This window comes from Schistocerca gregaria, chromosome 8 (genome assembly GCF_023897955.1).
Source record: "Schistocerca gregaria isolate iqSchGreg1 chromosome 8, iqSchGreg1.2, whole genome shotgun sequence".
Classification (NCBI taxonomy): Eukaryota; Metazoa; Arthropoda; class Insecta; order Orthoptera; family Acrididae; genus Schistocerca; species Schistocerca gregaria.
This window is the reverse complement of record NC_064927.1, coordinates 266325563-266350574: the sequence shown is the minus strand read 5'-3', so window position 1 is coordinate 266350574 and position 25012 is coordinate 266325563. Positions and strand designations below refer to the sequence as shown.

General features: G+C 39.8%; 1 protein-coding gene across 8 annotated transcripts in view; it reads right to left on the bottom strand.

The window, feature by feature from the left end:
- The window catches only part of LOC126284372 (calcium uptake protein 1 homolog, mitochondrial), a 613419-nt gene that overhangs the window by 191244 nt on the left and 397163 nt on the right, over nt 1-25012 (bottom strand). For all 8 annotated transcript variants that reach the window (XM_049983246.1, XM_049983245.1, XM_049983250.1 and 5 more), the window contains exon 2: nt 3588-3815. In XM_049983246.1, the coding sequence (XP_049839203.1) occupies nt 3588-3814 (227 nt within the window). In that variant the 5' untranslated portion in view covers nt 3815. The remainder of the gene's footprint in view (nt 1-3587; nt 3816-25012) is intronic.

Here is a 25012-nt window from a genome sequence, read left to right as displayed (position 1 = left end):
ATAAAATACCTCAGACTGACTCAATAGCTGTTTTTTATTCCTAGAATTAGCCATTGTTTCATAAAAGCCAAGTTTGTGTTAGGTAAATACACAAACACTGTTTCACAGGCGTTCCGTAATTGATATCGTTATGAAACTCAGCCTGTGTGGAAGTCACAAAACAGTGGACTGAACTGGAGAATAAGAGTTACAGAGAGAGCTAGTGTAAAGGAATGAAGGAACTTGCTATATTATCTCAAGTTTGTCAAAATTGGTGGAAATCTTTCAGTGAATATTAAACTTCATCGTAGTGGCAGAAAAAGGTACACCACACTCGTTAGTTCCCAGCCTGGCCTCATATGACTAAGCAACAATTTACACAATATTCAGACTGCAAAACATTAACATTAATGATGATGTAAATAAAATAAAAAGAAACTTCCACATGGGAAAAATATATTAAAAACAAAGATTCCAAGACTTACCAAGCGGGAAAGCGCCGGCAGACAGGCACATTAACAAAACACACAAACACACACACAGAATTGCTAGCTTTCGCAACCGATGGTTGCTTCTTCAGGAAGGAGAGGGATCGTCTTTCCCTCTCCTTCCTGAAGAAGCAACCATCGGTTGCGAAAGCTAGCAATTCTGTGTGTGTGTTTGTGTGTTTTGTTAATGTGCCTGTCTGCCAGCGCTTTCCCGCTTGGTAAGTCTTGGAATCTTTGTTTTTAAAACATTAACATTACTTTCACAACACACAAACTGCAATACACACTGAGGGAAATGAAATGATCGTGTGGCATTGATGGCCAGAAGGCTTCATCCAAGAAAAGTTCAGCCACTGGATGCAGGTCTTATTTTGGGTGACACAACATTGGGTGACTTGTGCATCAGTGATGATGAAATGATGATGCGCACGCGCGCGCCCCCCCCCCCCCCCCCACACACACACACACACACACACACACACACACACACACACACACACAAATCAGGCTTTTACATAAACAAACAAATTGTATGTTGTACACACAAAGACCTCTACGTATCCCAAACTCGGAGCAGCTAAAAAAACGCCAACAACAAATACAAATATACTGAATCAGCAACGGCTACCCACATAAAGAATGCTGGCCACTCATTCCACGATATAGCAAATGATTTTTATACATTACATAAAACGGACAAGGGACACCAAACTGACTTACATGAAGAACTATATATTTTCATTCACCGCATAGTACCCAGCAACAGATTACTAAATGATGGGCTAGAAAGTAACAACATTAATTTCTTTAAAAATCATCTCAATAGCTGATTGATTATTTTATTGGGAGAAAAATATCTTTACCTAGTAATCATACACATTTCACTGATGGGAAAAAGATCGCAACACCAAGGAGTTGCGTAACATAAATGTAAGTTGGTAGGCATTTCTACTTCTGAATAATGATGCCTATTAAAATTTCAAGCCTGCCGTATAAGAATGGCACTTGATGTGTCACTATGAGGCTGCAAATCAGCTTTCTTTTATATACTCACTGTAACAGTCACGAGTGTTAGTTATGTTTGAGACTGGACATGGTGAGTTGATGTTAGTCAACAATGTCTTTCAGGCAACGAAGACACCATTATATGAACAAGGTCATATAATAAGAGCTATGAGAAGCTGGATGTCATGTCTATGATACTGCACAAAGACTTGACAGCAATGTAGTAACTGTACTTCATTGCTGGTGGCGATGGTAATGAAAATGTACAGTCACAAGAAGACCGGGTTCTGATTGCAACAAGACTGGGTTCCAGATGGTCATCTGGCACTACTGAGAGGAAAGTGTTTGGTGTATGGCTCTCACGCATCATTCTGGATCTGCAGTAGCAATCTGAGCAACAGTTGGTACCACAGTGAAACAATGAACTGTCATAAATTGGTTACTTCAAGGACAGCTGTAGCATGCATTCCACTCAACCCAAACTGCCGCCATTTGTGACTTCAGTAGTGTCAAGCAAGAACCCACTGGAGTGTTGTGTTTTCTGATGAAAGATGGTTCTGCTTTGGTGCTAGTGATGGCCGTATGTTGGTTAGAAGCTGGTCAATTGAGGGCCTGCTGGACACACTTGACCTACACCAGTAGTTATGGTCTTGGATAAGATCAATCTGGTGATACAGCTAGCTGTGCTGCCATTCATAAACATCATTCCAGGGGTGTTTTCCAACAGGATAATTCTTCCCCACACACCACTGTTGTAACCCAACATGGTCTACAGTGTGTCAACACATTGCCTTGGCCTGCTCAATTACCACATCTGGCTCCAACTGAGCACATATGGAACATCATTGAATGACAACTCCAGCGTCATCCATAAACAGCATTAACTGTTCCTGTATTGACTGACCAAGTGCAACAAGCCCAGAACTCCATCCCACAAATTAACATCCGAGATCTACACAACACAATGCTTGTATGTTTGCATGCAACATTCTGGTGGTTACATTAGTTATTAATGTACCAGTGATCTGGGATGTGGGAATAGAGATCCAAACAGGAATGGGAATAGAGATCAGGAGATGGTGTCAGCAGATTCACTGAGAAGTTGATTGAGAGACAGATGAGAGAGCAGTGGGGTGAAGGTTGGTGTGGGTTGTGGGACAAAACTTGGGTATAGGGATATGGAGAGAGGGAAAGGAAGGTATAACAGGCAAGTAAGCAGAGAGGAGAGGGGAAATGGAAGTGAAGAGGCTACATGAGTGAAAATGGGTAGGGGGGGAGATAGGTGTGAGGAAATGCTGACAGGAAAGAGAATGTGGCGAGAAAAAGGATACAGGGACAACACAAAGGGGGGAGGGGGGTGGGCGACAGGGGAAAAATGGAAAGAGAAGAGAAGTGAGGGGATGAATATTGAGAGGTGGAAGGACTAAGGGTGGGGGAAGGACTGCAAGAGGTGAGGTGGTCAGAAGTGAGGGAGTAGGCAAAAGTTACAATGGCAGTAAGGCTGCTGCTGCTGAAGAATAGTAATCATTGGCTGCAGTAGTAGAAACAGCAGCAGCAGCAGCAGTAGTAGTAGTAGTAGTAGTAGTAGTAGTAGTAGTAGTAGTGCTAACTGACAGTATAAATTGTAAAAACTGGCATTATAGGAATACTCTTCCGGTAGTAGAGAATTTGGAGTTGTCATTTCTGATGACATATACTATTTGAGTCAAGTGTAGGAAAAAGGGACAAAAACCTCTGTGTATTATTTTTGTATTTTGTGCAAGTTTTAAGTGTCTCTGGAATGTCGATTTATATTCCCACTGATGTAATGGCCTTGAAAAAAGATTTTTAGAGTGAAACTTATCCTCAAAATCAAGTTGTTTTAACAGAAAATGGCAGTGCTGAATAAAACTACTGAACCTTTCTCACCAATATTCCCATTCCACAATCAAAGCACTGATAGCTCAAAATGTGAGACTTATTTTTTCCCATTCTCTATGTTCTTTTTAAAGATTTTGGGTGAATATATGTGGTAAAACATCACTATAAACACTAACAAAGGAATCAATTGATCAGTCACTTAAGCACTTGTATCTTGTGAAAAGTTTTAAGTTACAAAAGTCATATGGCACTTACTTTTTGTAGTCAACCAGTGTCAAAAAGAAACTGACACCAATGAATGTAGCAAATATCTTTGTAGCCAGGGGTTCTGGAGTTGGACGGTGTCCAAAATCTTTGTAACCTCTCTTTTGTTTTTCATGGCCTTCTACTTGTGGGATGCACAATGATCGTGGACCTAGGTCTTCAGAGGACTGCAACAGGCGATGACTGTAGGTGCGAGCAACACGCACTGCTCGCCACATCCTAGATTACATACAAACATAGAATTACGGCAACAGAAAATATATATGGAGTTCAACATCCTTTGACTTTGAGAGTGATTATTATTATTATTATTATTATTATTATTATTATTATTATTATTATTATTATTATTATTTTAAGGTTACAGATTCCAATGTGTAAGTATTCTGCTGTGATGCTACTTCAGATTATCATCAACAAGTTAAAAGTAACTTATGTATAAAAGACTGTTGTCTAGAAATATACATCACCCTCACAATTGCTAGCTATAATAGTACTGGTAGCTGAAAAGACAGAACATATTGTGCTATTATGCCATCACACATCTGGAATGCAGTTATTGAAACTGATGTTCTTGTTGTCTTCAGTCCAAAGACTGGTTTTCTCAACCTGCCCAAGCCCCTTCACCTCTGAGTAACTAATGCAACCTACATCCTTCTGAATCTGCTTAATGTATTCATCTCTTGGTCTAGCTCTACAATTTTTACCCACCATGCTTTCCTCCAGTACTAAATTGGTGATTCCTTGATGCCTCAGTATGTGTCCTACCAACCACTCCCTTCTTCTGGTCAGGGTGTGCAACAAATTTCTCTTCTCCCCAATTATATTCAGTACCTCATCATTAGCTACACCATCTACCCATCTAATCTTCAGTATTCTTCTGTACCACCACATTTCAAAAGCTTCTATTCTCTTCTTGCCTAAACTGTTCATCGTCCATGTTTCACTTCCATACATTGTTACACTCCATATCAAATACGTTCAGAAAGGCCTTTGTGATACTTACATCTAAACTCGATGTTAACAAATTTCTCTTCTGAAATGCTTTTCTTGCCATTGTCAGTCTACATTTTATATCTTCCCTACTTCGACCACCATCAGTTAGTTTGCTTCCCAAATAGCAAAACTCATCTTCTACTTTAGTGTGATTCCCTAGCATCACCTGTTGTAATTTGACTACATTCCATTATCCTCATTTTGCTTTGATTGATGTTCATCTCATATCCTCCTTTCAAGAAACTGTCCATGCCAACTGCTCTTCCAAGTCCTTTGCTGTCTGACAGAATTACAATGTCATCAGCAAAACTCTGAGTTTTGATTTCTTCTCCATGGACTTCAGTTACTCCTCAATTTTTTTCTTTTGTTTCCTTTGCTGCCTACTCAGTATAAACATTGAATAACATCAGGAATAGGCTAAAATCCTGTCTCTCTCCCTTCTCCACCACTGCTTCCCTTTCATGCCCCTCAACTCATACAACTGCCATCAGGTTTCTGTATGAATTATAAATAGCCTTTCAATCCCTGTATTTTACCCCTGCCACATTTAGAATTTGAAAAAGAGTATTCCAGTCAACTTTGCCAAAACCTTTCTCTAAGTCTACAAATGCTATAAATCTAAGTCTACAAATGCTATAAATGTAGGTTTGCCTTTCCTAACCGCCGTCTGCTTCACGTCTGCTGTGCAGCGAGCTACCTTAATTTAAGTATTAACTGTATTTTTCTTACTTGTCACTTCTTCTTCCGTGTGTTTTAGCTTTTAGGGAGCTTTAATTGTCGAGTGCTATTAATAGTGTTCCACAGATTTCGTGTTTGTTTTGAATACAGTCAGAGAGAGTCCCTTTAGTCAACCATAGTGCCAGTAGTGCTAGTGTTTCTTTTCAATACAATCCAGAGACAGGTAGCACTATTTTCATTGTTTTCTACAAGAAGTGGCTAGGAATCACAGTTTAGTCAATAATCAGTCGCCTTTAGTGAATTAGCAGTCTAGTTAAAAGTTGATTAACTCTCTTCAGTAAATTGATTCCTTAGGATGGATAGGATGTGTGACTACTGTGTACAGATGCAGGAGGAGCTGGCCACTGTTCGCAAACAGCTGAACATGTTGATGGCCGCAGTCAGCCGTCTTCAGGCTGCTGCCTCGGAGTGTAGCGCCAGTGGGGAGTCTGGTGCGTCGCAAGGTACACCCCAGGTGTTACATGCTTCACCCACTGTCCCTGCTGTCGAGACATCCTCGCGGGTACCCTGCGTGGTTGGGCCAACCTCTCCCCAAGGGGAGTGGCGGGTTCAGCGGCGTACGCGGCGCACGAGGCGGAAGGTTAATGTGGAGGTTGGCCATGTGGCATTGCCCGCTCTGCCTTTGAGTGGACATGTGGCTGCTCCTTCAGCAAGGTCCGAGCAGGCACATTGGGGGGGGGGGGGGGGGGGGGGGGTTATAAGTTATTGGGAGCTCCAACGTTAGGCGGGTGATGGAGCCCCTTAGGGAAATTAATGTGCTAATAGTAAACTGCAGGAGCGTCTATAGAAAGGTCCCAGAACTGCTCTCATTAATAAACGGTCACAACACCCATATAGGCACAAAATGTTGGCTGAAACCAGACGCAAACAGTAATGAAATCCTTAACTCAGATTGGAATGTATAATGTATACCGCAGAGACAGGCTGGACAGTGAAGGGGGAGGCGTGTTTATAGCAATAAGAAGTGCAATAGTATCAAAAGAAATTGATGGAGATCCAAAATGTGAAATGATTTGGGTGAAGGTCACGGTTAAAGCAAATTCAGACATGGTAATTGGATGTCTCTATAGGCCCCCTGGCTCAGCAGCTGTTGTGGCTGAGCACCTGAAGGACAATTTGGAAAATATTTCGAGTAGATTTCCCCACCATGTTATAGATCTGGGTGGAGATTTTAATTTGCCAGATATAGACTGGGAGACTCAAACGTTCATAATGGGTGGCAGGGACAAAGAACCCAGTGAAATTTTTTTAAGTGCTTTATCTGAAAACTACCTAGAGCAGTTAAACAGAGAACCGACTCGTGGCGATAACATGTTAGTCCTTCTGGTGACAAACAGACCAGAACTATTTGAAACAGTTAACGCAGAACAGGGAATCAGCAATCATAAAGCGGTTACGGCTTCAATGATTTCAGCTGTAAATAGAAATATTAAAAAAGGTAGAACGATTTTTCTGTTTAGCAAAAGTGACAAAAAGCAGATTACAGAGTACCTGACAGCTCTGACACAAAAGTTTTGTCTCAAGTACAGATAGTGTTGAGGATCAGTAGACAAAGTTCAAAACTATCGTACAATATGCTTTAGATGAGTATGTGCCAAGCAAGATCGTAAGAGATGGAAAAGAGCCACCGTGGTACAACAGAGTTAGAAAACTGCTGCGGAAGCAAAGGGAACTTCACAGCAAACATAAACATAGCCAAAGCCTTGAAGACAAACAAAAATTACGCGAAGCGAAATGTAGTGTGAGGAGGGCTATACGAGAGGTGTTCAATGAATTCAAAAATAAAGTTCCATGTACTGACTTGGCAGAACATCCTAAGAAACTTTGGTCTTATGTCAAAGCAATACGTGGATCAAAACAAAATGTTCACACACTCTGTGACCAAAATGGTACTGAAACAGAGGATGACAGACTAAAGGCCGAAATACTAAATGTCTTTTTCCAAAGCTGTTTCACAGAGGAAGACTGCACTGTAGTTCCTTCTCTAGATTGTTGCACAGATGACATAATGGTGGATATCGAAATAGACGACAGAGGGATAGAGAAACAATTAAAATCGCTCAAAAGAGGAAAGGCCGCTGGATCTGATGGGATACCAATTTGATTTTACACAGAGTACGCGAAGGAACTTGCCTCCCTTCTTGCAGCGGCGTACCGTAGGTCTCTAGAAGAGCGTAGCGTTCCAAAGGATTGGAAAAGGGCACAGGTCATCCCAGTTTTCAAGAAGGGACGTCAAACAGATGTGCAGAACTATAGACCTATATCTCTAACGTCGATCAGTTGTAGAATTTTGGAACATGTATTCTGTTCGAGTACAATGACTTTTCTGGAGACTAGAAATCTACTCTATAGGAATCAGCACTGTTGTTGGGCTCTTCAGTCCTGAGACTAGTTTGATGCAGCTCTCCATGCTACTCTATCCTGTGCAAGCTTCTTCATCTCCCAGTACTTACTGCAACCCACATCCTTCTGAATCTGCTTAGTGTAGTCATCTCTTGGACTCCCTCTACGATTTTTACCCTCCTCGTTGCCCTCCAATGCTAAATTTGTGATCCCTTGATGACTCAGAACATGTCGTACTAACCGGTCCCTACTTTTTGTCAAGTTGTGCCACATACTCCTCTTCTCCCCAATTCTATTCAATACTTCATCATTAGTTACGTGATCTACCCATCTAATCTTCAGCATTCTTCTGTAGCACCACATTTCAAAAGCTTCTATTCTCTTCTTGTCCAAACTATTTATCATCCACGTTTCACTTCCATAGATGGCTACACTCCATACAAATACTTTCAGAAACGACTTCCTGACACTTAAATCTATTCCCGATGTTAACAAATTTCTCTTCTTTAGAAACACTCTCCTTGCCATTGCCAGTCCACATTTTATATCCTCTCTACTTCGACCATCATCAGTTATTTTGCTCCCCAAATAGCAAAACTCCTTTACTACTTTAAGTGTCTCATTTCCTAATCAAATTCCCTCAGCATCACCCGACTTAATTCGACAACATTCCATTATCCTCGTTTTGCTTTTGTTGATGTTCATCTTATATCCTCCCTTCAAGACACTGTCCATTCCATTCAACTGCTCTTCCAAGTCCTTTGCTGTCTCTGACAGAATTATGTCGTCATCGGCAAACCTCAAAGATTTTGTTTCTTCTCCATGGATTTTAACACCTACTCCAAATTTTTCTTTTGTTTCCTTTACTGCTTGCTCAATATACAGATTGAATAACATCGGGGACAGGCTACAACCCTGTCTCACTCATTTCCCAACAACTGCTTCCCTTTCATGTCCCTCGACTCTTATAACTGCCATCTGGTTTATGTACAAATTGTAAATAGCCTTTTGCTCCCTGTCTTTTACCCCTGCCACCTTTAGAATTTGAAAGAGAGTATTCCAGTCAAAATTGTCAAAAGCTTTTTCTAAGTCTACAAATGCTAGAAACGTAGGTTTGCCTTTCCTTAATCTTTCTTCTAAGATGAGTCATACGGTCAGTATTGCCTCACATGTTCCGATATTTCTACGGAATCCAAACTGATCTTCCCCGAGGTCGGCTTCTACCAGTTTTTCCATTCGTCTATAACGAATTCGCATTAGTATTTTGCAGCTGTGACTTATTCAACTGATAGTACGGTAATTTTCACATCTGTCAACACCTGCTTTCTTTGGGATTGGAATTATTATATTCTTCTTCAAGTCTGAGGGTATTTCGCCTGTCTCATACATCTTGCTCACCAGATGGTAGAGTTTTGTCAGGACTGGCTCTCCCAAGGCCATTTGTCTACTCCTGAGGCCTCGTTTCGACTCAGGTCTTTCACTGCTCTGTCAAACTATTCACGTAATACCGTATCTCCCATTACATCTTCATCTAGGTCCTCTTCCGTTTCCATAATATTGCCCTCAAATACATCACCCTTGTATAGACCCTCTATATACTCCTTCCACTTTTCTGCTTTCCCTTCTTTGCTTAGAACTGGGTTTCCATCTGAGCTCTTGATATTGATACAAGTTGTTCTCTTTTCTCCAAAGGTCTCTTTAATTTTCCTGTAGGCAGTATCTATCTTACCCCTAGTGAGATAAGCCTCTACAGCCTTACATTTGTCCTCTAGCCATCCATGCTTAGCCATTTTGCACTTCCTGTCAATGTCATTTTTGAGACATCTGTATTCCTTTTTGCCTGCTTCATTTACTGCATTTTTGTATTTTCTCCTTTCGTCAATTAAGTTCAATATTTCTTCTGTTACCCAAGGATTTCTACTAGCCCTCGTATTTTTACCTACTTGATCCTCTGCTGCCTTCACTACCTCATTCCTCAGAGCCACCCATTCTTCTTCTACTGTACTTCTTTCCACCATTCCTGTCAATTGTTCCCTTATGCTGTCCCTGAAACTCTGTACAACCTCAGGTTCTTTCAGTTTATCCAGGTCCCATATCCTTTAATTCCCACCTTTTTGTAGTTTCTTCAGTTTTAATCTACAGTTCATAACCAATAGATTGTGGTCAGAGTCCACATCTGCCCCTGGAAATGTCTTACAATTTAAAACCTGGTTCTTAAATCTCTGTCTTACCATTATATAATCTATCTGATACCTTCTAGTACCTCCAGGATTCTTCCATGTATACAACCTTCTTTCATGATTCTTGAAGCAAGTGTTAGCTATGATTAAGTTATGCTCTGTGCAAAACTCTACCAGGTGGCTTCCTCTTTCATTTCTTAGCCCCAATCCATTTTCACCTACTATGTTTCTTTCTCTCCCTTTTCCTACTCTCATACGTTTCTGTAGGAATCAGCATGGGTTTCGAAAAAGACGGTCATGTGAAACCCAGCTCACGCTATTTGTCCACGAGGCTCAGAGCGCCATTGACATGGGTTCACAGATAGAGGCCGTGTTTCTTGACTTCTGCAAGGCGTTCAATACAGTTCCCCTCAGTTGTTTAATGAAGAAAGTAAGAGCATATGGACTATCAGACCAATTGTGTGAATGGATTGAGGAGTTCCTAGATAACAGAACGCATCATGTAATTCTCAATGGAGAGAAGTCTTCCGAATTAAGAGTGATTTCAGGTATGCCACACGGGAATGTCATAGGACTGTTGCTATTCACAATATACATAAATGACCTGGTGGATGACATCGGAAGTTCACTGAGGCTTTTTGCAGATGATGCTCTGATGTATTGAGAGGTTGTAACAATGGAAAACTCTACTGAAATACAGGAGGATCTGCAGCGAATTGACACATGGTGCAGGGAATGGCAATTGAATCTCAATGTAGACAAGTGTAATGTGCTGCGAATACATAGAAAGACAGATCCCTTATCATTTAGTTACAAAATAGCAGGTCAGCAACTGGAAGCAGTTAATTCCATAAATTATCTGGGAGTACGCATTAGGAGTGATTTAAAATGGAATGATCATATAAAGTTGATCGTCGGAAAAGCAGATGCCAGACAGATTCATTGGAAGAATCCTAAGGAAATGCAAAAACAAAGGAAGTAGGTTACAGTACACTTGTTCGCCCACTGCTTGAATACTGCTCAGCAGTGTGGGATCCATACCAGATAGTGTTGATAGAGGAGATAGAGAGGATCCAACGGAGAGCAGCGTGCTTCGTTACAGGATCATTTAGTAATCGCGAAAGCGTTACGGAGATGATAAACTCCAGTGGAAGACTCTGCAGGAGAGACGCTCAGTAGCTCGGTACAGGCTTTTGTTAAAGTTTCGAGAACATACCTTCACCGAAGAGTCAAGCAGTATATTGCACCCTCCTACGTTTATCTCGCGAAGAGACCATGAGGATAAACTCAGAGAGATTAGAGCCCACACAGAAGCATACCGACAATCGTTCTTTCCGCGAACAATATGAGACTGGAATAGAAGGGAGAACCGATAGAGGTACTCAGGGTACCCTCCGCCACACACCATCAGGTGGCTTGCGGAGTATGGATGTAGATGTAGACAAGTCGCAGGGTCAGTTTCATCACACCTGTACCAATATTTCTCTGGAATTCAAATTGATCTTCCACAAGGTTGGCTTCTATCAGTTTTTCCATTATTCCGTAAAGGGTCCGTGATAGTATTTTGCAACTGTAACTAATTAAACTGATAGTTCGGTAAGTTTCACACCTGTCAGCACCTGCTTTATTTGCAATTGGAATTATTATATCCTTTTTAAGTTTGAGGGCATTTCACCCACTTCATACATTGTGCTCACCAGATGGTAGAGTTTTGTCATGGCTGGCTCTCCTAAGGCTATCAGCAGCTCTAACAGAATGTTGTCTACTCTCAGGGCCTTGTTTCGACTTGGAGGTCTTTCAGTGCTCAGTAAAATTCTTCATGCAGTATCATATCTCCCTTCTCATCTTCATCTACATCCTCTTCCATTTCCATGATATTGCCCTCAATTACCTCTCCATTGTACAGACCCTCTATATACTCCTTCCACCTTTCTGTTTTTCTTTATTTGCTTAGGACTGGTTTTTCTATCTGAGCTCTTGAGATTCATATAGATGGTTCTCTTTTCTCCAAAGGTCTCTAATTTTCCTGTAGGCAGTATTGATCTTATGCCTAGTGATATATGCTTCTACATTCTTACATTTGTCCTCTAGCCATTTGTGCTTAGCCATTCTGCACTTCCTGTCGATCTCAATTTTAGGTGCTTGTATTCTCTTTTGCCTGTTTCATTTATTGCATTTTTATATTTCCTTCTTTCGTCGATTAAATTCAATATCTCTTGTGTTACCAAGGACTTCTACTAGCCCTCATCTTTTTACCTACTTGATCCTCCACTGCCTTCACTATTTCATCTCTCAAAGCTACCTATTCTTCTTCTAATGTATTCCTTTCCCCTGTTCTTGTCAATTGTTCCGTAATGGTCCCTGTGAAACTCTCTACAACCTCTGGTTCTTTCAGTTTATCCATGTCCCATCTCCTTAAATTCCCGCCGTTTTGCAGTTTCTTCAATTTTAATCTGCAGTTCATAACCAATAAACTGTGGTCAGAATCCACATCTGGCACAGGAAATATCTTACAATTTAAAATCTGGTTCCGAAATACAATTTAAAATCTGGTTCCGAAATCTCTGTCTTACCCTTGTATAAATCAATCTGAAACCTTGCGGCTTCTCTAGGTCTCTTCCAAGTACACAATATTCTCCCATGATCCGTAAACCAAGAGTTAGCGACGATTAAATTATGTTGTGCAAAATTGTGCCAGGAGCTTCCTCTTTATTTCTTTCCCTCCAGTCCATATTCACCTATTACTCTTCCTTCTTTTCCTTTTCCTACTATCGAATTCCAGTCCCCCATGACTACATCGTCTCCCTTAACTATATGAATAATTTCTTTTATCTCATCATACATTTCCTCAATCTGTTTCTCACCTGCAAAATTAGTTGGCATATAAACTTGTACTACTGTGGGGGTGTGGGCTTCACATGTCTATCTTGACTACTATAATGCATTCACTGTGCTGTTCATAGAATAGAAACTCAGATAAGCTACTTTTTTATTCATTATTAAACCTGCTCCTGCATTAACCCTATTTCATTTTGTACTTATAACCCTGTATTCACCTGACCAGAAGCCATGTTCCTCTTGCCACCAAACTAATTCTCATTATAGCTAACTTTAACCTATTCATTTTCCTTTTTTAAATTTTCTAACCTACCTGCCCAATTAAGGGAGCTGACATTCCACGTTCCAATTCATTCAATGTCAGTTTTGTTCCTCTGATGATGACTTCCTTCTGAGTAGTCCTGCCTGGAGATCCAAATGGGAGACTATTTTACCACCAGAATATTTTACCCAAGCAGATACCATACACTAGAGCTGCATGCCCTCAGAAAAAAATGCATCTGTAGTTTCCCCTTGCTTCCAGCCGTTCACAGTACCAGCACATCGAGGCCATTTTGGTTAATGTTACAAGGCCTGATCAATCAATCATCCAGACTTTTGCCATTGCAACAACTGAAAAGGCTGCTGCTCCTCTTCAAGAACCACATTTTTGTCTGACCTCTCAACAGATACCCCTCTACTGTGGTTTCCCATATAGTGCGGTTAGATGTATCACTGAGGCATGCAAGCCTCCCCACTAACAGCAAGGTCCATGGTTCATGGGGAGGGGTGATGTTGAAATTGATATGGGCCATGAAATCGAAAGCAAAAGGAGTTGTAAAAACTTAACAGATGATTATAATGGAATGGAGTGTAGGACCAGAAATGGCATCAAAAAACTAAAATTAAATCTTCTACAGAAGAAGGTGCTAAGCAATATATTTCGAAGAGTAACTGGAGGATAAAAAGTGAGAAATTGAAGATTTTCTGGACGAGGACGAGAGGCTGACTACATGGCATTAAGTTTCACATGATGCACAGATGGCAAAAAGGGCTCAGCTGACAAATAATATTACGTCTCGTACTGTAATCATGATCATGAAGTGGCATGTGATATCACATATGCCCAAACAAAAAGATACAACAATAACAACATTTATTTTGCATCTATATTGTTTTTTGGAATGTAGGATGTGGTGAAAGACTGATCTGCAGCACAGCCTGAGGTCTAAATTAGGTTGAATGGGTACAGGTTAAGTATAGGCGAAGTGGTATTGAAAGCTTCAGTCAATCTGCAAAATCTGTAGAAATTGGAAGAGTACAAAATGTGGATTTGTTGAATACAAAATACATAGTTTGTGCTTCCCTCAGTTAACCCTTAAAGACCCTCTGGCTGCAGTTGTGTACATTCACTTTTACATGTCTTACTCAAACAGAAGTATTTTTCCCCAGGTACACATTTGTAAATTTTCAGAGTTTTCATCATGTGAAATTGCTGCCAACTGCTTGGTATCACAGGGAAAATATTAGCAAATCAATGTTGCAATGTGCGGCAGCTTGTGGCCCACAGAACACATGAGTGTGGTTGGTTTGCTGTATTCCACTGTATAATTGAACACTGTTATAGTTACTTTGCATGGTAACTATTGAATGATCATTTTATTTATTACACTAGAGAATACTTTTTGATTAGTTATTTTAGTCCATAAGATGAAGCCAAGTGTAAAAGTATATTTTGAAAATGGCTACATATTTTTTGTATAAATCTTGCATCGAAAGTCATTAAAAAATCACCTAAGAGATTACCGCATAAAAAAATGTTCCTTGCTCTAGAAAAAAATCAGGTCTGAAAGGGTTAAAATGAGTGTATAGTGATGGTAATTTGTATGCCACAGGCATCATAGATGACACGGGGGGGGGGGGGCCTCCCTCTCCTCTTGCCGTAGTATGAGGACCAAACATAGTGACAGATACCAATTTGGAGGGGGGACAGGGTCACTTCCTCCCGCCAGAGTGACCAGTACGAGGAATGTCACAGACAGATGGTTGACTCCACTGACTGCAGCTTACTGCCCCTCCTCTCAACCATTCCTCCTCCTGCAAAGCTGCACGACTCTCTGGCACAACAGCAAGCTAACATCCTGCAGGAGAATGGCACGTTGTGTCACATCATGTCTCCTGCAGGTCTCCTCGGCTGTTGGTCATTTTCCCAGACTCTCACATGGCCTGGTAACAATGCAGAATGATACAGGCTTCCCTTGCTGCTGAAGATGCAAGTTAGCCCAAACTCTTTGTCTCATTTTCCCTGCTGTGTACTTTTGTTAAAATGTTTGTAGCGCATTAATGGAACTGTAGCACATGAGAAACTTTATGCTCTGAAGCTGCTGCATCATCTCCAGTGCCTTCAGAATTGCATGGAGCTCTATGGCAAATAAGGTACTTTCATTGGAGAAACAAATTCTGACAACTTGGTTGGGGAAACACTACTAAACAGCCAATGGAGCACTTTTGCTTTGAGCACAGTGTACACAGATTTAAAACCATCATGTCAATCTAAAGTGTTATAAAACAAAGGTTAAAACATAAAATCTGGTGTGCTATCTTTCTTAAAACTTGTTAAACTAAAAACAATTCTGACCCTGTTTAGGACCCAAGTGGAAATCTGCTCCAAGCTTGATGTAACACCTTCAAATCAGACAAATCCCACAGGGCCTCATTGCTTGCTGTTGATTATCAAAAAGTCTTTCCATTGGTGGACAAGCAACAGTATACCTGTAATGTAGATATTGCCTTATGGGCCTATCACATCGTGAGGAGTTGTACCTGATTTTGAGCTGCAGCACAGCAGACTCAGTGCAGAGGCTTGGTATGGGACTGTTTCTAAAGATGGCCAACTTATTTCCTTCATGGTGCTGCATGTCCAACATTTTTTAATATGACTGTCTTGCCGATCCAAATGTTACATACACATAATCGAGCTGATTGCACAAAGGCTCTGTAAAACTGGAGCAGACAGGTTTGGACTGCCATCCATAAACTATGGATGATACATTTTAAAATCTTTTCAGCTCTTAGTGACTGAAGTTTTCAGGTCCCTAAGTTCTGGTAACCAGTCAATCTTGAAATCAAATGTGAGTCACAGAAACCTCAACATTTCTTAAAATTAAAAACAATGTCCATTTTCAAATCAAAAGTTAAAAACAGAATGTGAAGGTTAAAAGGAAATACACAGACTTCTGAGCTTAGATATTATTTTCATCTTTGCCCATTTCTTCAACCTTCTTACAGTCAACTGCAGTTGATGAGTTGTTATTGCTAGGCTACAGAAAGAACAAAAGATGGACCAGTTGTCCAAAATAGGCATAGGCAGGACTTTTAACTGTCAACAGTACACTATTAATAACAGCTCTACCTACCTTGAGGGACCCTATTCTCTTGTTCAAAGCTGTGAGAGACGACAACATCAATTCAACATTGAAAACAGTTTGGTGGGAGAAAGACTCTCACAAAAATAAGAGAATGTCCTCGAAAGCTCCTTTCATGGAGCTGCCCAAGGATAATTTAAAATTAGCCTCTTATATATATATATATATATATATATATATATATATATATATATATATATATATATATATATATATATATATATATATACACACACATAGAGAGAGAGAGAGAGAGAGAGAGAGAGAGAGAGATCTTCCCTTGACTAACTACTAGAAATGTTAATTCCTCCACGTCTTCTGAAAGCACTGATGTTACACAGCAGTATGGGAACAATCATACTGATGAGCTTTTCCTTTGTCTTTCACCTGGTCATTTCTCCATGATGTGGAGTTTGTAGCAGAGGGGCTTGCGGGTTCCTTCAGGTAATATTCATACCAACAATAGTATGGTCATCATATGAAATATCAGACGAGACCAACATCAGATAGACTGACAGTTCTCGATCTGCTCTTTTTTGGCCTGTTATTTTTGTCCCCAGCTTGGATTTTGGCAATACTGATAACGTTGTTTTAACAGAAGAAATTTTCTTGTTCTCTCTTTCTGTCTGCCACGAGCGTTTATTATTCTTCTCGACAGCACATTCTGCCATGACAAATTGTGTTGGTTTTGGTGGCAGGCAAAGTTGTTTGTGTAACCACTGGTGCAGGTTTGCAGCCAGATTTACAGCTGCAAGTTGTTGTACACTGTTCAACTGTCACTGTCTTAGTACCAGCATCAGTCTTTGGTACCAGCTGCTTTAAGGCTGATGAGAATGATTTGACAGATAGAGGTGACTGTGGCCGGAAATGGCTTTTCACTTCAGTGTAGTGGGTATATTGGGTAACCCTGATCTACTGGTTTTTTCCTCTTGCTGGAATACAGGATATTCCTTACTCAAAACAGTGACTTAGGAACAATTGACACACATGGCTGAGGCAAATGCACTGAGCACCTGGTTCACTGACAGTTGAACATCTTCTGCATGTAGCCTAACCTTTGCATACCATGGTGGTGTGCCAAAAGAGCTGACAAACTAAGCAGGTCATAGAGCCTAACTTACAGGTGAGCAAAACCTGTAATGTAGTTGGGCTACTTCGTAGGTCAAAAATCAGAATCAAAGATGGTGTCTTCTCGAACTCAATATTAGTCTGTTTCATGAAATTTCTTGACTTTGATGATGTCTTTGCTTTGGCATTCCTACTGCAGTTCTTCGGCACCAATATCTATAATATCCTTAGAGGTTGCAACTCCCTTACAACAATTTAGTGCAGTATACAGCTCACTTTTGATAGCACACTCCCCCAGTGATTTAGCATTTAGTAGCTTTTTTAGTTGGGTAATCATTATTGTTTCAACCAAGAATCTTCTATTATGCGGCCTCTTGATAGATTTAAGTTATTGTTCACATCTCTCCGAGGCTTTATAGACATTCCATGGATAGCTATCAAAACAACAGTCCACCCAGACAGAGGCCCACTTGTCTGTAAAAGCCTTATACAACTGAGAGGCACGCAACAGATTCGCTAGAGGTTGTCTGCTAATGATTGCTTATTTTCAAGAACCATGCACCTCCATGCGGTACACCCTGATAAAATATACCTGTCCTTGCAATCTGGGTAGTTCAGCCAAGAGCTCCACTACCTGCAACACGCAACATTCCGCCACAGGGCTATGCTGTACAGTTGTATGCCCACAGCTTACAGTTACAAAAGACTGGTGACAGTCCTGAGCCCTAGCTCAGGAAACACAGGCTAGCCAAACATGTACCCAGCTGATGAAGTCTAAGCTTCCTGAGGTGATTCCCATTTAAAACAACCAGGACAGTGGAAGGGGAAGGAGGAGGAAACGTGATTTTTCTGACAATAACATGGACACGGTGAGTATCACCTGGTGACAGTGATGGATGGATGGATGATGATGATGATGATGATTATTTGGGTTTAAAGGGGGTGAACATCTTGATAATCAGTTCCTAGTTGCAACTGAAATTCACAAAAAAAAAAAAAAAAAAAAAAAAAAGTGGAACAAGAAAGAAAGAAATGTCTACTTGTAATAAATCTTTTAATCGGAAAAGAAAAAGTCTATATGGAATAAATATGCTGAGTAGTGGCAAAGAATTAATTTATATACAAGTGATAGGCATAAGAAATAATACCTCAGATAATTTTTGTTACTAAAACAAAAGACAAAAACTTTCAATTATTATTATTTTGTTCTACCAGAGCTTTCAGAGGAATGTCTTACCAGACACTGTGCAATAATTTAGCTGATAAAGTAAGTCTTCAAAAGTATTGGTGTTTTATTTAAAATGACAGTAAAATGAACCTAATTGCTTCTGTCATAAACAATTTGTATTTGTTTAGTAATATTTTGCAACAATTACCACTAAGATAACTGACAAAGGATTATGGTCATTAACTAACCTTTTATTAGAATTCTCACATTATAATATGTATCCTTTCAGACCAGTAACCCGTCTGTTTTAAATATCGAAGTCTGATGTTTCCTTGTCCAATGACCATAAGTTACAAAATGACATTTTAATTAATTCAATGACGAGAGTCATTATTCGTACGAGGCTTTGCAAAAAATTATTAAAAAGAAAGAAACCATAAAAGTGCCAAGTCACATTAATATAAAAACTGAAATTCTATTTGAGAGGCCGCAACACAAACCTGTAATAGGAATATTTATCTCATTTCACAAATGAGCCAACCTTTAAACTCCAGTGTCTATAACCTTGCCATCATAGATGAAAATTTTCATGGCAGTAGCTAAAGTAAAATGGTTAAAAGTGAGATAAAACACAAGCAGTTAAAACACTTTAGCTGGTCACCAAATGAAGCTCCATGAAGGTACATCATAATACTACTAAAATGAGGTGAAAATATTAAGACTGCACAGACTAGAGGTCAATTAGCATCAACTGTTAGATAAATGACATACATACATAAGAAACTTAAAATGCATGCCGGTACAGAGGTAGACAATAGCTGGAGGCCACTCTGGGGCACACACTGCAGTGATAGCCAATCCTCACACATCCACCGCAAGACCAAATATTGAGGTGCATTAAATTTTCCTATAAAATACACTTACTCTAAAGAAATGTTGTTAGGGTTGTGGTAGCCTGACATTCCATGTGTATGCAGAAGCACATCCAACACTGTTGTTGACTTTCAATCAATCTGTGTAGATCAATGGTTTCCAACCTTTCTGAGACCATTACCTCTGAGTTAACCAGATATTAGGTAGTACCCAACCACCCCTGGTTTTCAACACCAACATTAGCGCATAATCAAACTTCAGAGTACAATAATTTTTATTTGAATACATATGTTTTTAAAATGATGGAGATAAATCATATTTATTTTTTGTAAGTATTTCATTAAACCGTGAACTAATATGTTAATGAGACAATTGGTACAGCTTAGTTCTAACAAGAAATTTGTAGACTAGTGTAGCAATTCTCAACATATTGTGAATACCATCTGCAACTCATCCTAGGAAAAGAATACTAACTATCCACATCAAGGGTACAAACTTCTTACAAAACATGCTCTCTCTGCATCACTCCTCTACCTATCAATATCTGCTTGACCCACATCCTGCACCCACAATTTCAAATCCATCAGAGTTAAAAAATGTGTGCACTGTGCACTGCATTCTTACTGTTTCTAAATCACGACTGCTGCACTTCTTTTTTGTGAAATGCTAGAAACTAGAATACTTCATAAAGCTAATACTTTACATCTGTCCACTGCTACTTGAATGTAGTAGCCATTACTTAGTGTTGCTTTGTGCTTTCAATTATTTTCTTTACATGTTGCAAAGTGAATAATGAAGCAACTTCTTGTCCTTGCAGGAACTACATGCACCTTGGGGAAGGCACTTTCATGAGGTAGCCAAGTGTATTTGATGTATAATGTGTACCTCAATTTTACTGCCATAGATGCATGAACCATGGTCCTTGCCATTGGTTGGGAGGCTTGGATGTCTCAACAATACATCTAGCCACACCATACGGGCAACCACAACAAACAGGTATCTGTTGAGAGGTTAGAAAAAATGTAGTTCCTGAAGAGGAACAGCGGCCTCTTCTGTAGTTGCAGGGGCAACAGTCTGGATGATTGACTGATCTGGCCTTGTAACAGTAACCAAAACTGACTTGCTGTGCTGGTACTGCGAACAGCTGAAAGCAAAGGGAAACTACAGCCGTAATTTTTCCTGATGTCATGCAGATTTACTGTATGGCTAAATGATGATGGCGTCTTCTTGGGTAAAATATTCCAGAGGTAAAATAGTCTCCCATTTAGATCTCCAGGTGGGGACCACTCAGGAGGAAGTTGTTATCAGGAGAAACAAAACTGGCGTCCTATGAATTGGAGTGTGCAATGTCAGATCCCTTAATTGGGCAGATAGGTTAGAAAGTTTAAAAAGTGAACTGGATACATTAGAGTTAGATACAGTAGGAATTAGTGAAGTTCGATGGCAGGAGGAAGAAGACTTCCTGTCAGGTGACTACAGGGTTGTAAGTACAAAATCGAATAGGTGTAATGTAAGAGTATGTTTAATAATGTATAAAAAAAATAGGACGATGGGTAAGTCACTATGAGCAGCATAGTGAATGCATTATTGTAGCCAAGATAGACACAAAGCCCACTCTTACCATAAGAGTACAAGTTTATGTGCCAACTAGCTCCACAGATAAAGAAGAGATTGAAGAAACGTATGATGAGATTAAAAAAAAAATATTCAGATAGTTAAGGGAGATGAAAACTTAATAGTCATGGGGGACTGGAATTAAATAGTAGGAAAAGGAAGAGAAGGAAAAGTAATGGGTGAATATGGAATGGGGGTAAGGAATGAAAGAGGAAGCTGCCTGGTAGAATTTTGCACAAAACATAACTTAATCATAGCTAACACTTGGTTTTCGAATCATGAAAGGAGGCTGTATACGTGTAAGGGGCCTGGAGACACTGGAATATTTAAGATAGATTATATAATAGTACGACAGAGATTTAGGAACCAAGTTATAAATTGTAAGGCATTTCCAGGGGCAGATGTGGACTCTGATCACAATCTATTGGTTATGAACTGTAGATTGACACTGATTGGGTAACAGAAGAGATATTGAATTTAATTGATGAAAGCATCAAGGATATGAGACACTTAAAGTAGTCAATGAGTTTTGCTATTTGGGCAGCAAAATAACTGATTATAGCCAAAGCAGAGAGGATATAAAATGCAGACTGGCAATGGCAAGGAAAGCGTTTCTGAAGAAGAGAAATTTGTTAACATCGAGTATAGATTTAAGTGTCAGGAAGTCTTTTCTGAAAATATTTGTGTGGAGTGTAGCCACGTATGGAAGTGAAACATGGCCAATAAATAGTTTAGACAAGAAGAGAATAGAAGTTTTCGAAACATGGTGCTATAGAAGCATGCTGAAGATTTGATGGGTAGGTAATATAATGAGGCAGTATTGATTAGAATTGTGGAGAAGGGTAATTTGTGGCGCAACTTGACAAGAAGAAGGGATTGTTTTCCAGGATATGCTCTGAGGCATCAAGGGATCACCAATTTAGTATTTGAGGGCAGCGTGGAGCATAAAAATCACAGAGGGAGACCAACACATGGATTCACTGAGCAGATTCAGAAGGATTCGGGTTGCAGCAATTACTTGGAGATGAATAAGTTTGCACAGGCTAGAGTAGAATGGACAGCTGCATCAAACCAGTCTCTCGACTGAAGATGATGGCAACGACGACGACAACAGATTCATGGTACAAAGCATATCTGTAATGGATGGAGCTGGTGAGGAAGAATATGTTCATACATTCACTTCACGAGCTGTAATCTACTCTTCATTGTGTCATGCATTACTGCCAGTATTTGAAAAAATATATAATTATTGGTAACCTATGAAATCGGTATCACAGCCTTAAGAAATAGTAATAACAACAATTATCGTCTTTTAAAAGTAATTTAGTTTTTGTGACAAAGCAAGCTGGGATCTCTCTACTTCCTGTTTTGTGTTGCCACCCGCCTCCTCAAATTCATTTTTTTCATTTTTGACTACTTACCATTAACATACATGAGTATAATCTGCATTTTCATAAAAGAGAAATGTTGGCCCTCAGTCTTAAGAAATACAGCACCAGATCTAATCTTGTGCTTTGTTTTGCATAGGTAATTAATTTCCTAATTTATTTTGACTATTCCTAGTTAATATCTTTTGTTATCTGGTGAAATCAGGAATTGTTTCGTAACTTAAATTATATTGTTGACTTATAAACAAACATAAATTCTGTACTTATTATAAACATGAGGAAGAACCACATTAGGATTCTTTAAGTATTTATTTGGCTCTATTCAAAAACATATTAGCAAAGCCAGGCCTTAATTAATTTCAAAATAATTACCTGTTTTATCAAAAGCATTTTTCGCATAACTACCGTATATCTGTTAATTTCATTATTTAAACAAATAATTTGGCCTAGCCTCTGTGATAGAAGGAACTGTTAAGGAGGATGAATTTTTTGCTATCTTCAGTTAATTGAGTGAGTTATGTCATAGTTGTAATTTCTGTAAATTAAACATCAAACAATGTATATTTTCAGTACCTGTTATTGGGATGATATATAAAGGCCTGATTTTTGGTTCTGAGACAGTCAGTCCACAGCTTATTTTCAGAGAAATACCCTGTATTGGTTATATCAACAACAATGCATCAACTTAAATGTGAAACAGGTGTAACACAAATAGGCCATGTGTTAAACTAATGACAGTTTCTGTTCAATAGTCTCACATACTGTATTATTCCACAAGAACTGTGTGGTTAGGTTTTTACTGCTCATAGATGTTCAAAAGTAAACTGTTGTAGCAGAATGCTGACGTTTGCCTTCTAACTATTAATGGGGCTATCCAAAAGTTAACCAATAGTGAACTGGCCATATAACTGTGTAATATTGTGGGGTTGTGAACAGTGAAAGTAAAGAACTGTGAAATGCAACTGTGTAACTGTCAGCTACATCATTTACAGTGATCACTGTTGAACTTCCACCCCCCATTTTTCAACCCCAGCCCGTATAACAATACAGTATCGACACCAAGGACTATCAATGAAGAAGTAAAGCAGGCAAACATCACAGTAAGCAAAACACAGTCAAACAATTTTGTTTTCATCCCTCAGAAAATTTTGTTTTAAACATGAGAGGGTAATTACCCCCCAGATGCATGCCGACTTTGGACTGTCATGGAGAACCAGATGAAATGATGTCTGAGAATGGTGGTGTCAGCAGTTTCCTTAGGGCTGCAGAAGAAGCCCATCAGAATCATAGGGCTGGATACACATCATGGGGGTGCCAAGAGGGAACTCCATTAACATGAGTATCAGTGGTAGTCCGAGATCTTGCATAAAACCTCCAATCATATCCAAGCCGGTCTATCCATTTTTGAGAGATTCTTAAACAGCCAGAACTGTTATTTGTGAAACAGTTGAGTAACACTGATGTGTAGGCACCTGACACATTGTGACCACATAGTTTGCCAACAGTTGCTGACACCTGGCCTTCAGTGGTGGGCTACTAACTTCTAATAGGAGGTTGTTTTATAGATACAGGAGTCTCCAGATACAGGAATCTCCAGTTACTAACCGCACATTGCTGGCAGACAGAGTGTAACAAGCTCTGTACTGACAATGCTGCTCACCCATAGGCAACACATCCGTAGTCCAAGTGGGATAACATCAAAGCTTTGCATAACCCCAGAGGAACAGTGTAGTCTGTGCCCAGGAGGAGCTGCTGAGAAATTTGAGAGTATCAAGTTTCCCCATGTGATTTGCCCTGAGCTGGTGTACATGTGGCAACCATGTTAACTTACTGTCGAATAAAAGGCCTAAAAATTTGAAAGTTTCCACGACTACAAGTAACTGGTTACCACAGTTAAGTTCTGGATGCAGATGTAGTCCTGGATTGACAGAAGTGAATAACCCAAGTTTTCATGGCAGAAAATTTATATCCATGACTCACAGCCCAGTTATGTACTTGCCGTACAGCCTCCTGAAGTTGGCGCACAGTGACATTGAGACCATGGGTCCCACTGCAGTCACAATACCATTGATTGTGATGGTGAAGAGAGTTACACTCAGGACTGATCTCTGAGGTACCCCCAGTTTCCTGTAAACATTGATTGCTGAATGTTCAACCCATCTGGCATTAAACGTAGGGTTAGGATATTCTGAATAAAGACCCACTCACGCAGTGTAGACAACATCTGATGGTGCCAGATAATATAGTAAGCCTTCTGCAGATCAAAAAACACAGCTATTAGGTGCTGGCAAGGTTTCAAAAGCATTGCGCACTACAGATTACAGTGAATCTATTGGTCTGTGGTGAAGCGGAATGCCTGACAGCCACTTTGAAATTGCAATATATGTTCTTCAGGTCCCAGGCACCAACACAGTCGTCAGGTATTCATTATTTTGGATAATTTGCACAGCCCATCTCATTGACAGATTGGTCAATAATGAGTCAAAATTTGAGGGCCTTTTCCCAGTTTCAGGATTGGCATAATTGTACCACCCCACTACTGGAAAGGTAACTCCCTTTCCCAAAAAAACAATTGAAACCCCTGAGCATTTGTTTTATGCTGTTGCATTTAAGCATTTGATTTTGGATTTTATCACGTCCAGGTGTTGTCTCCAAACTATCAACTAAAGTGCTGCAGAACTCCCAGTCACTAAATAGGACAATGTGTGATTTGAAGCCTTTTGCAAGGAGGATTAAATAGTTCTGATCCACCTGGCATTTCCAGGTCTGGAGGTTAGGATGGTAGCTATTGCATGCAGACACTTCA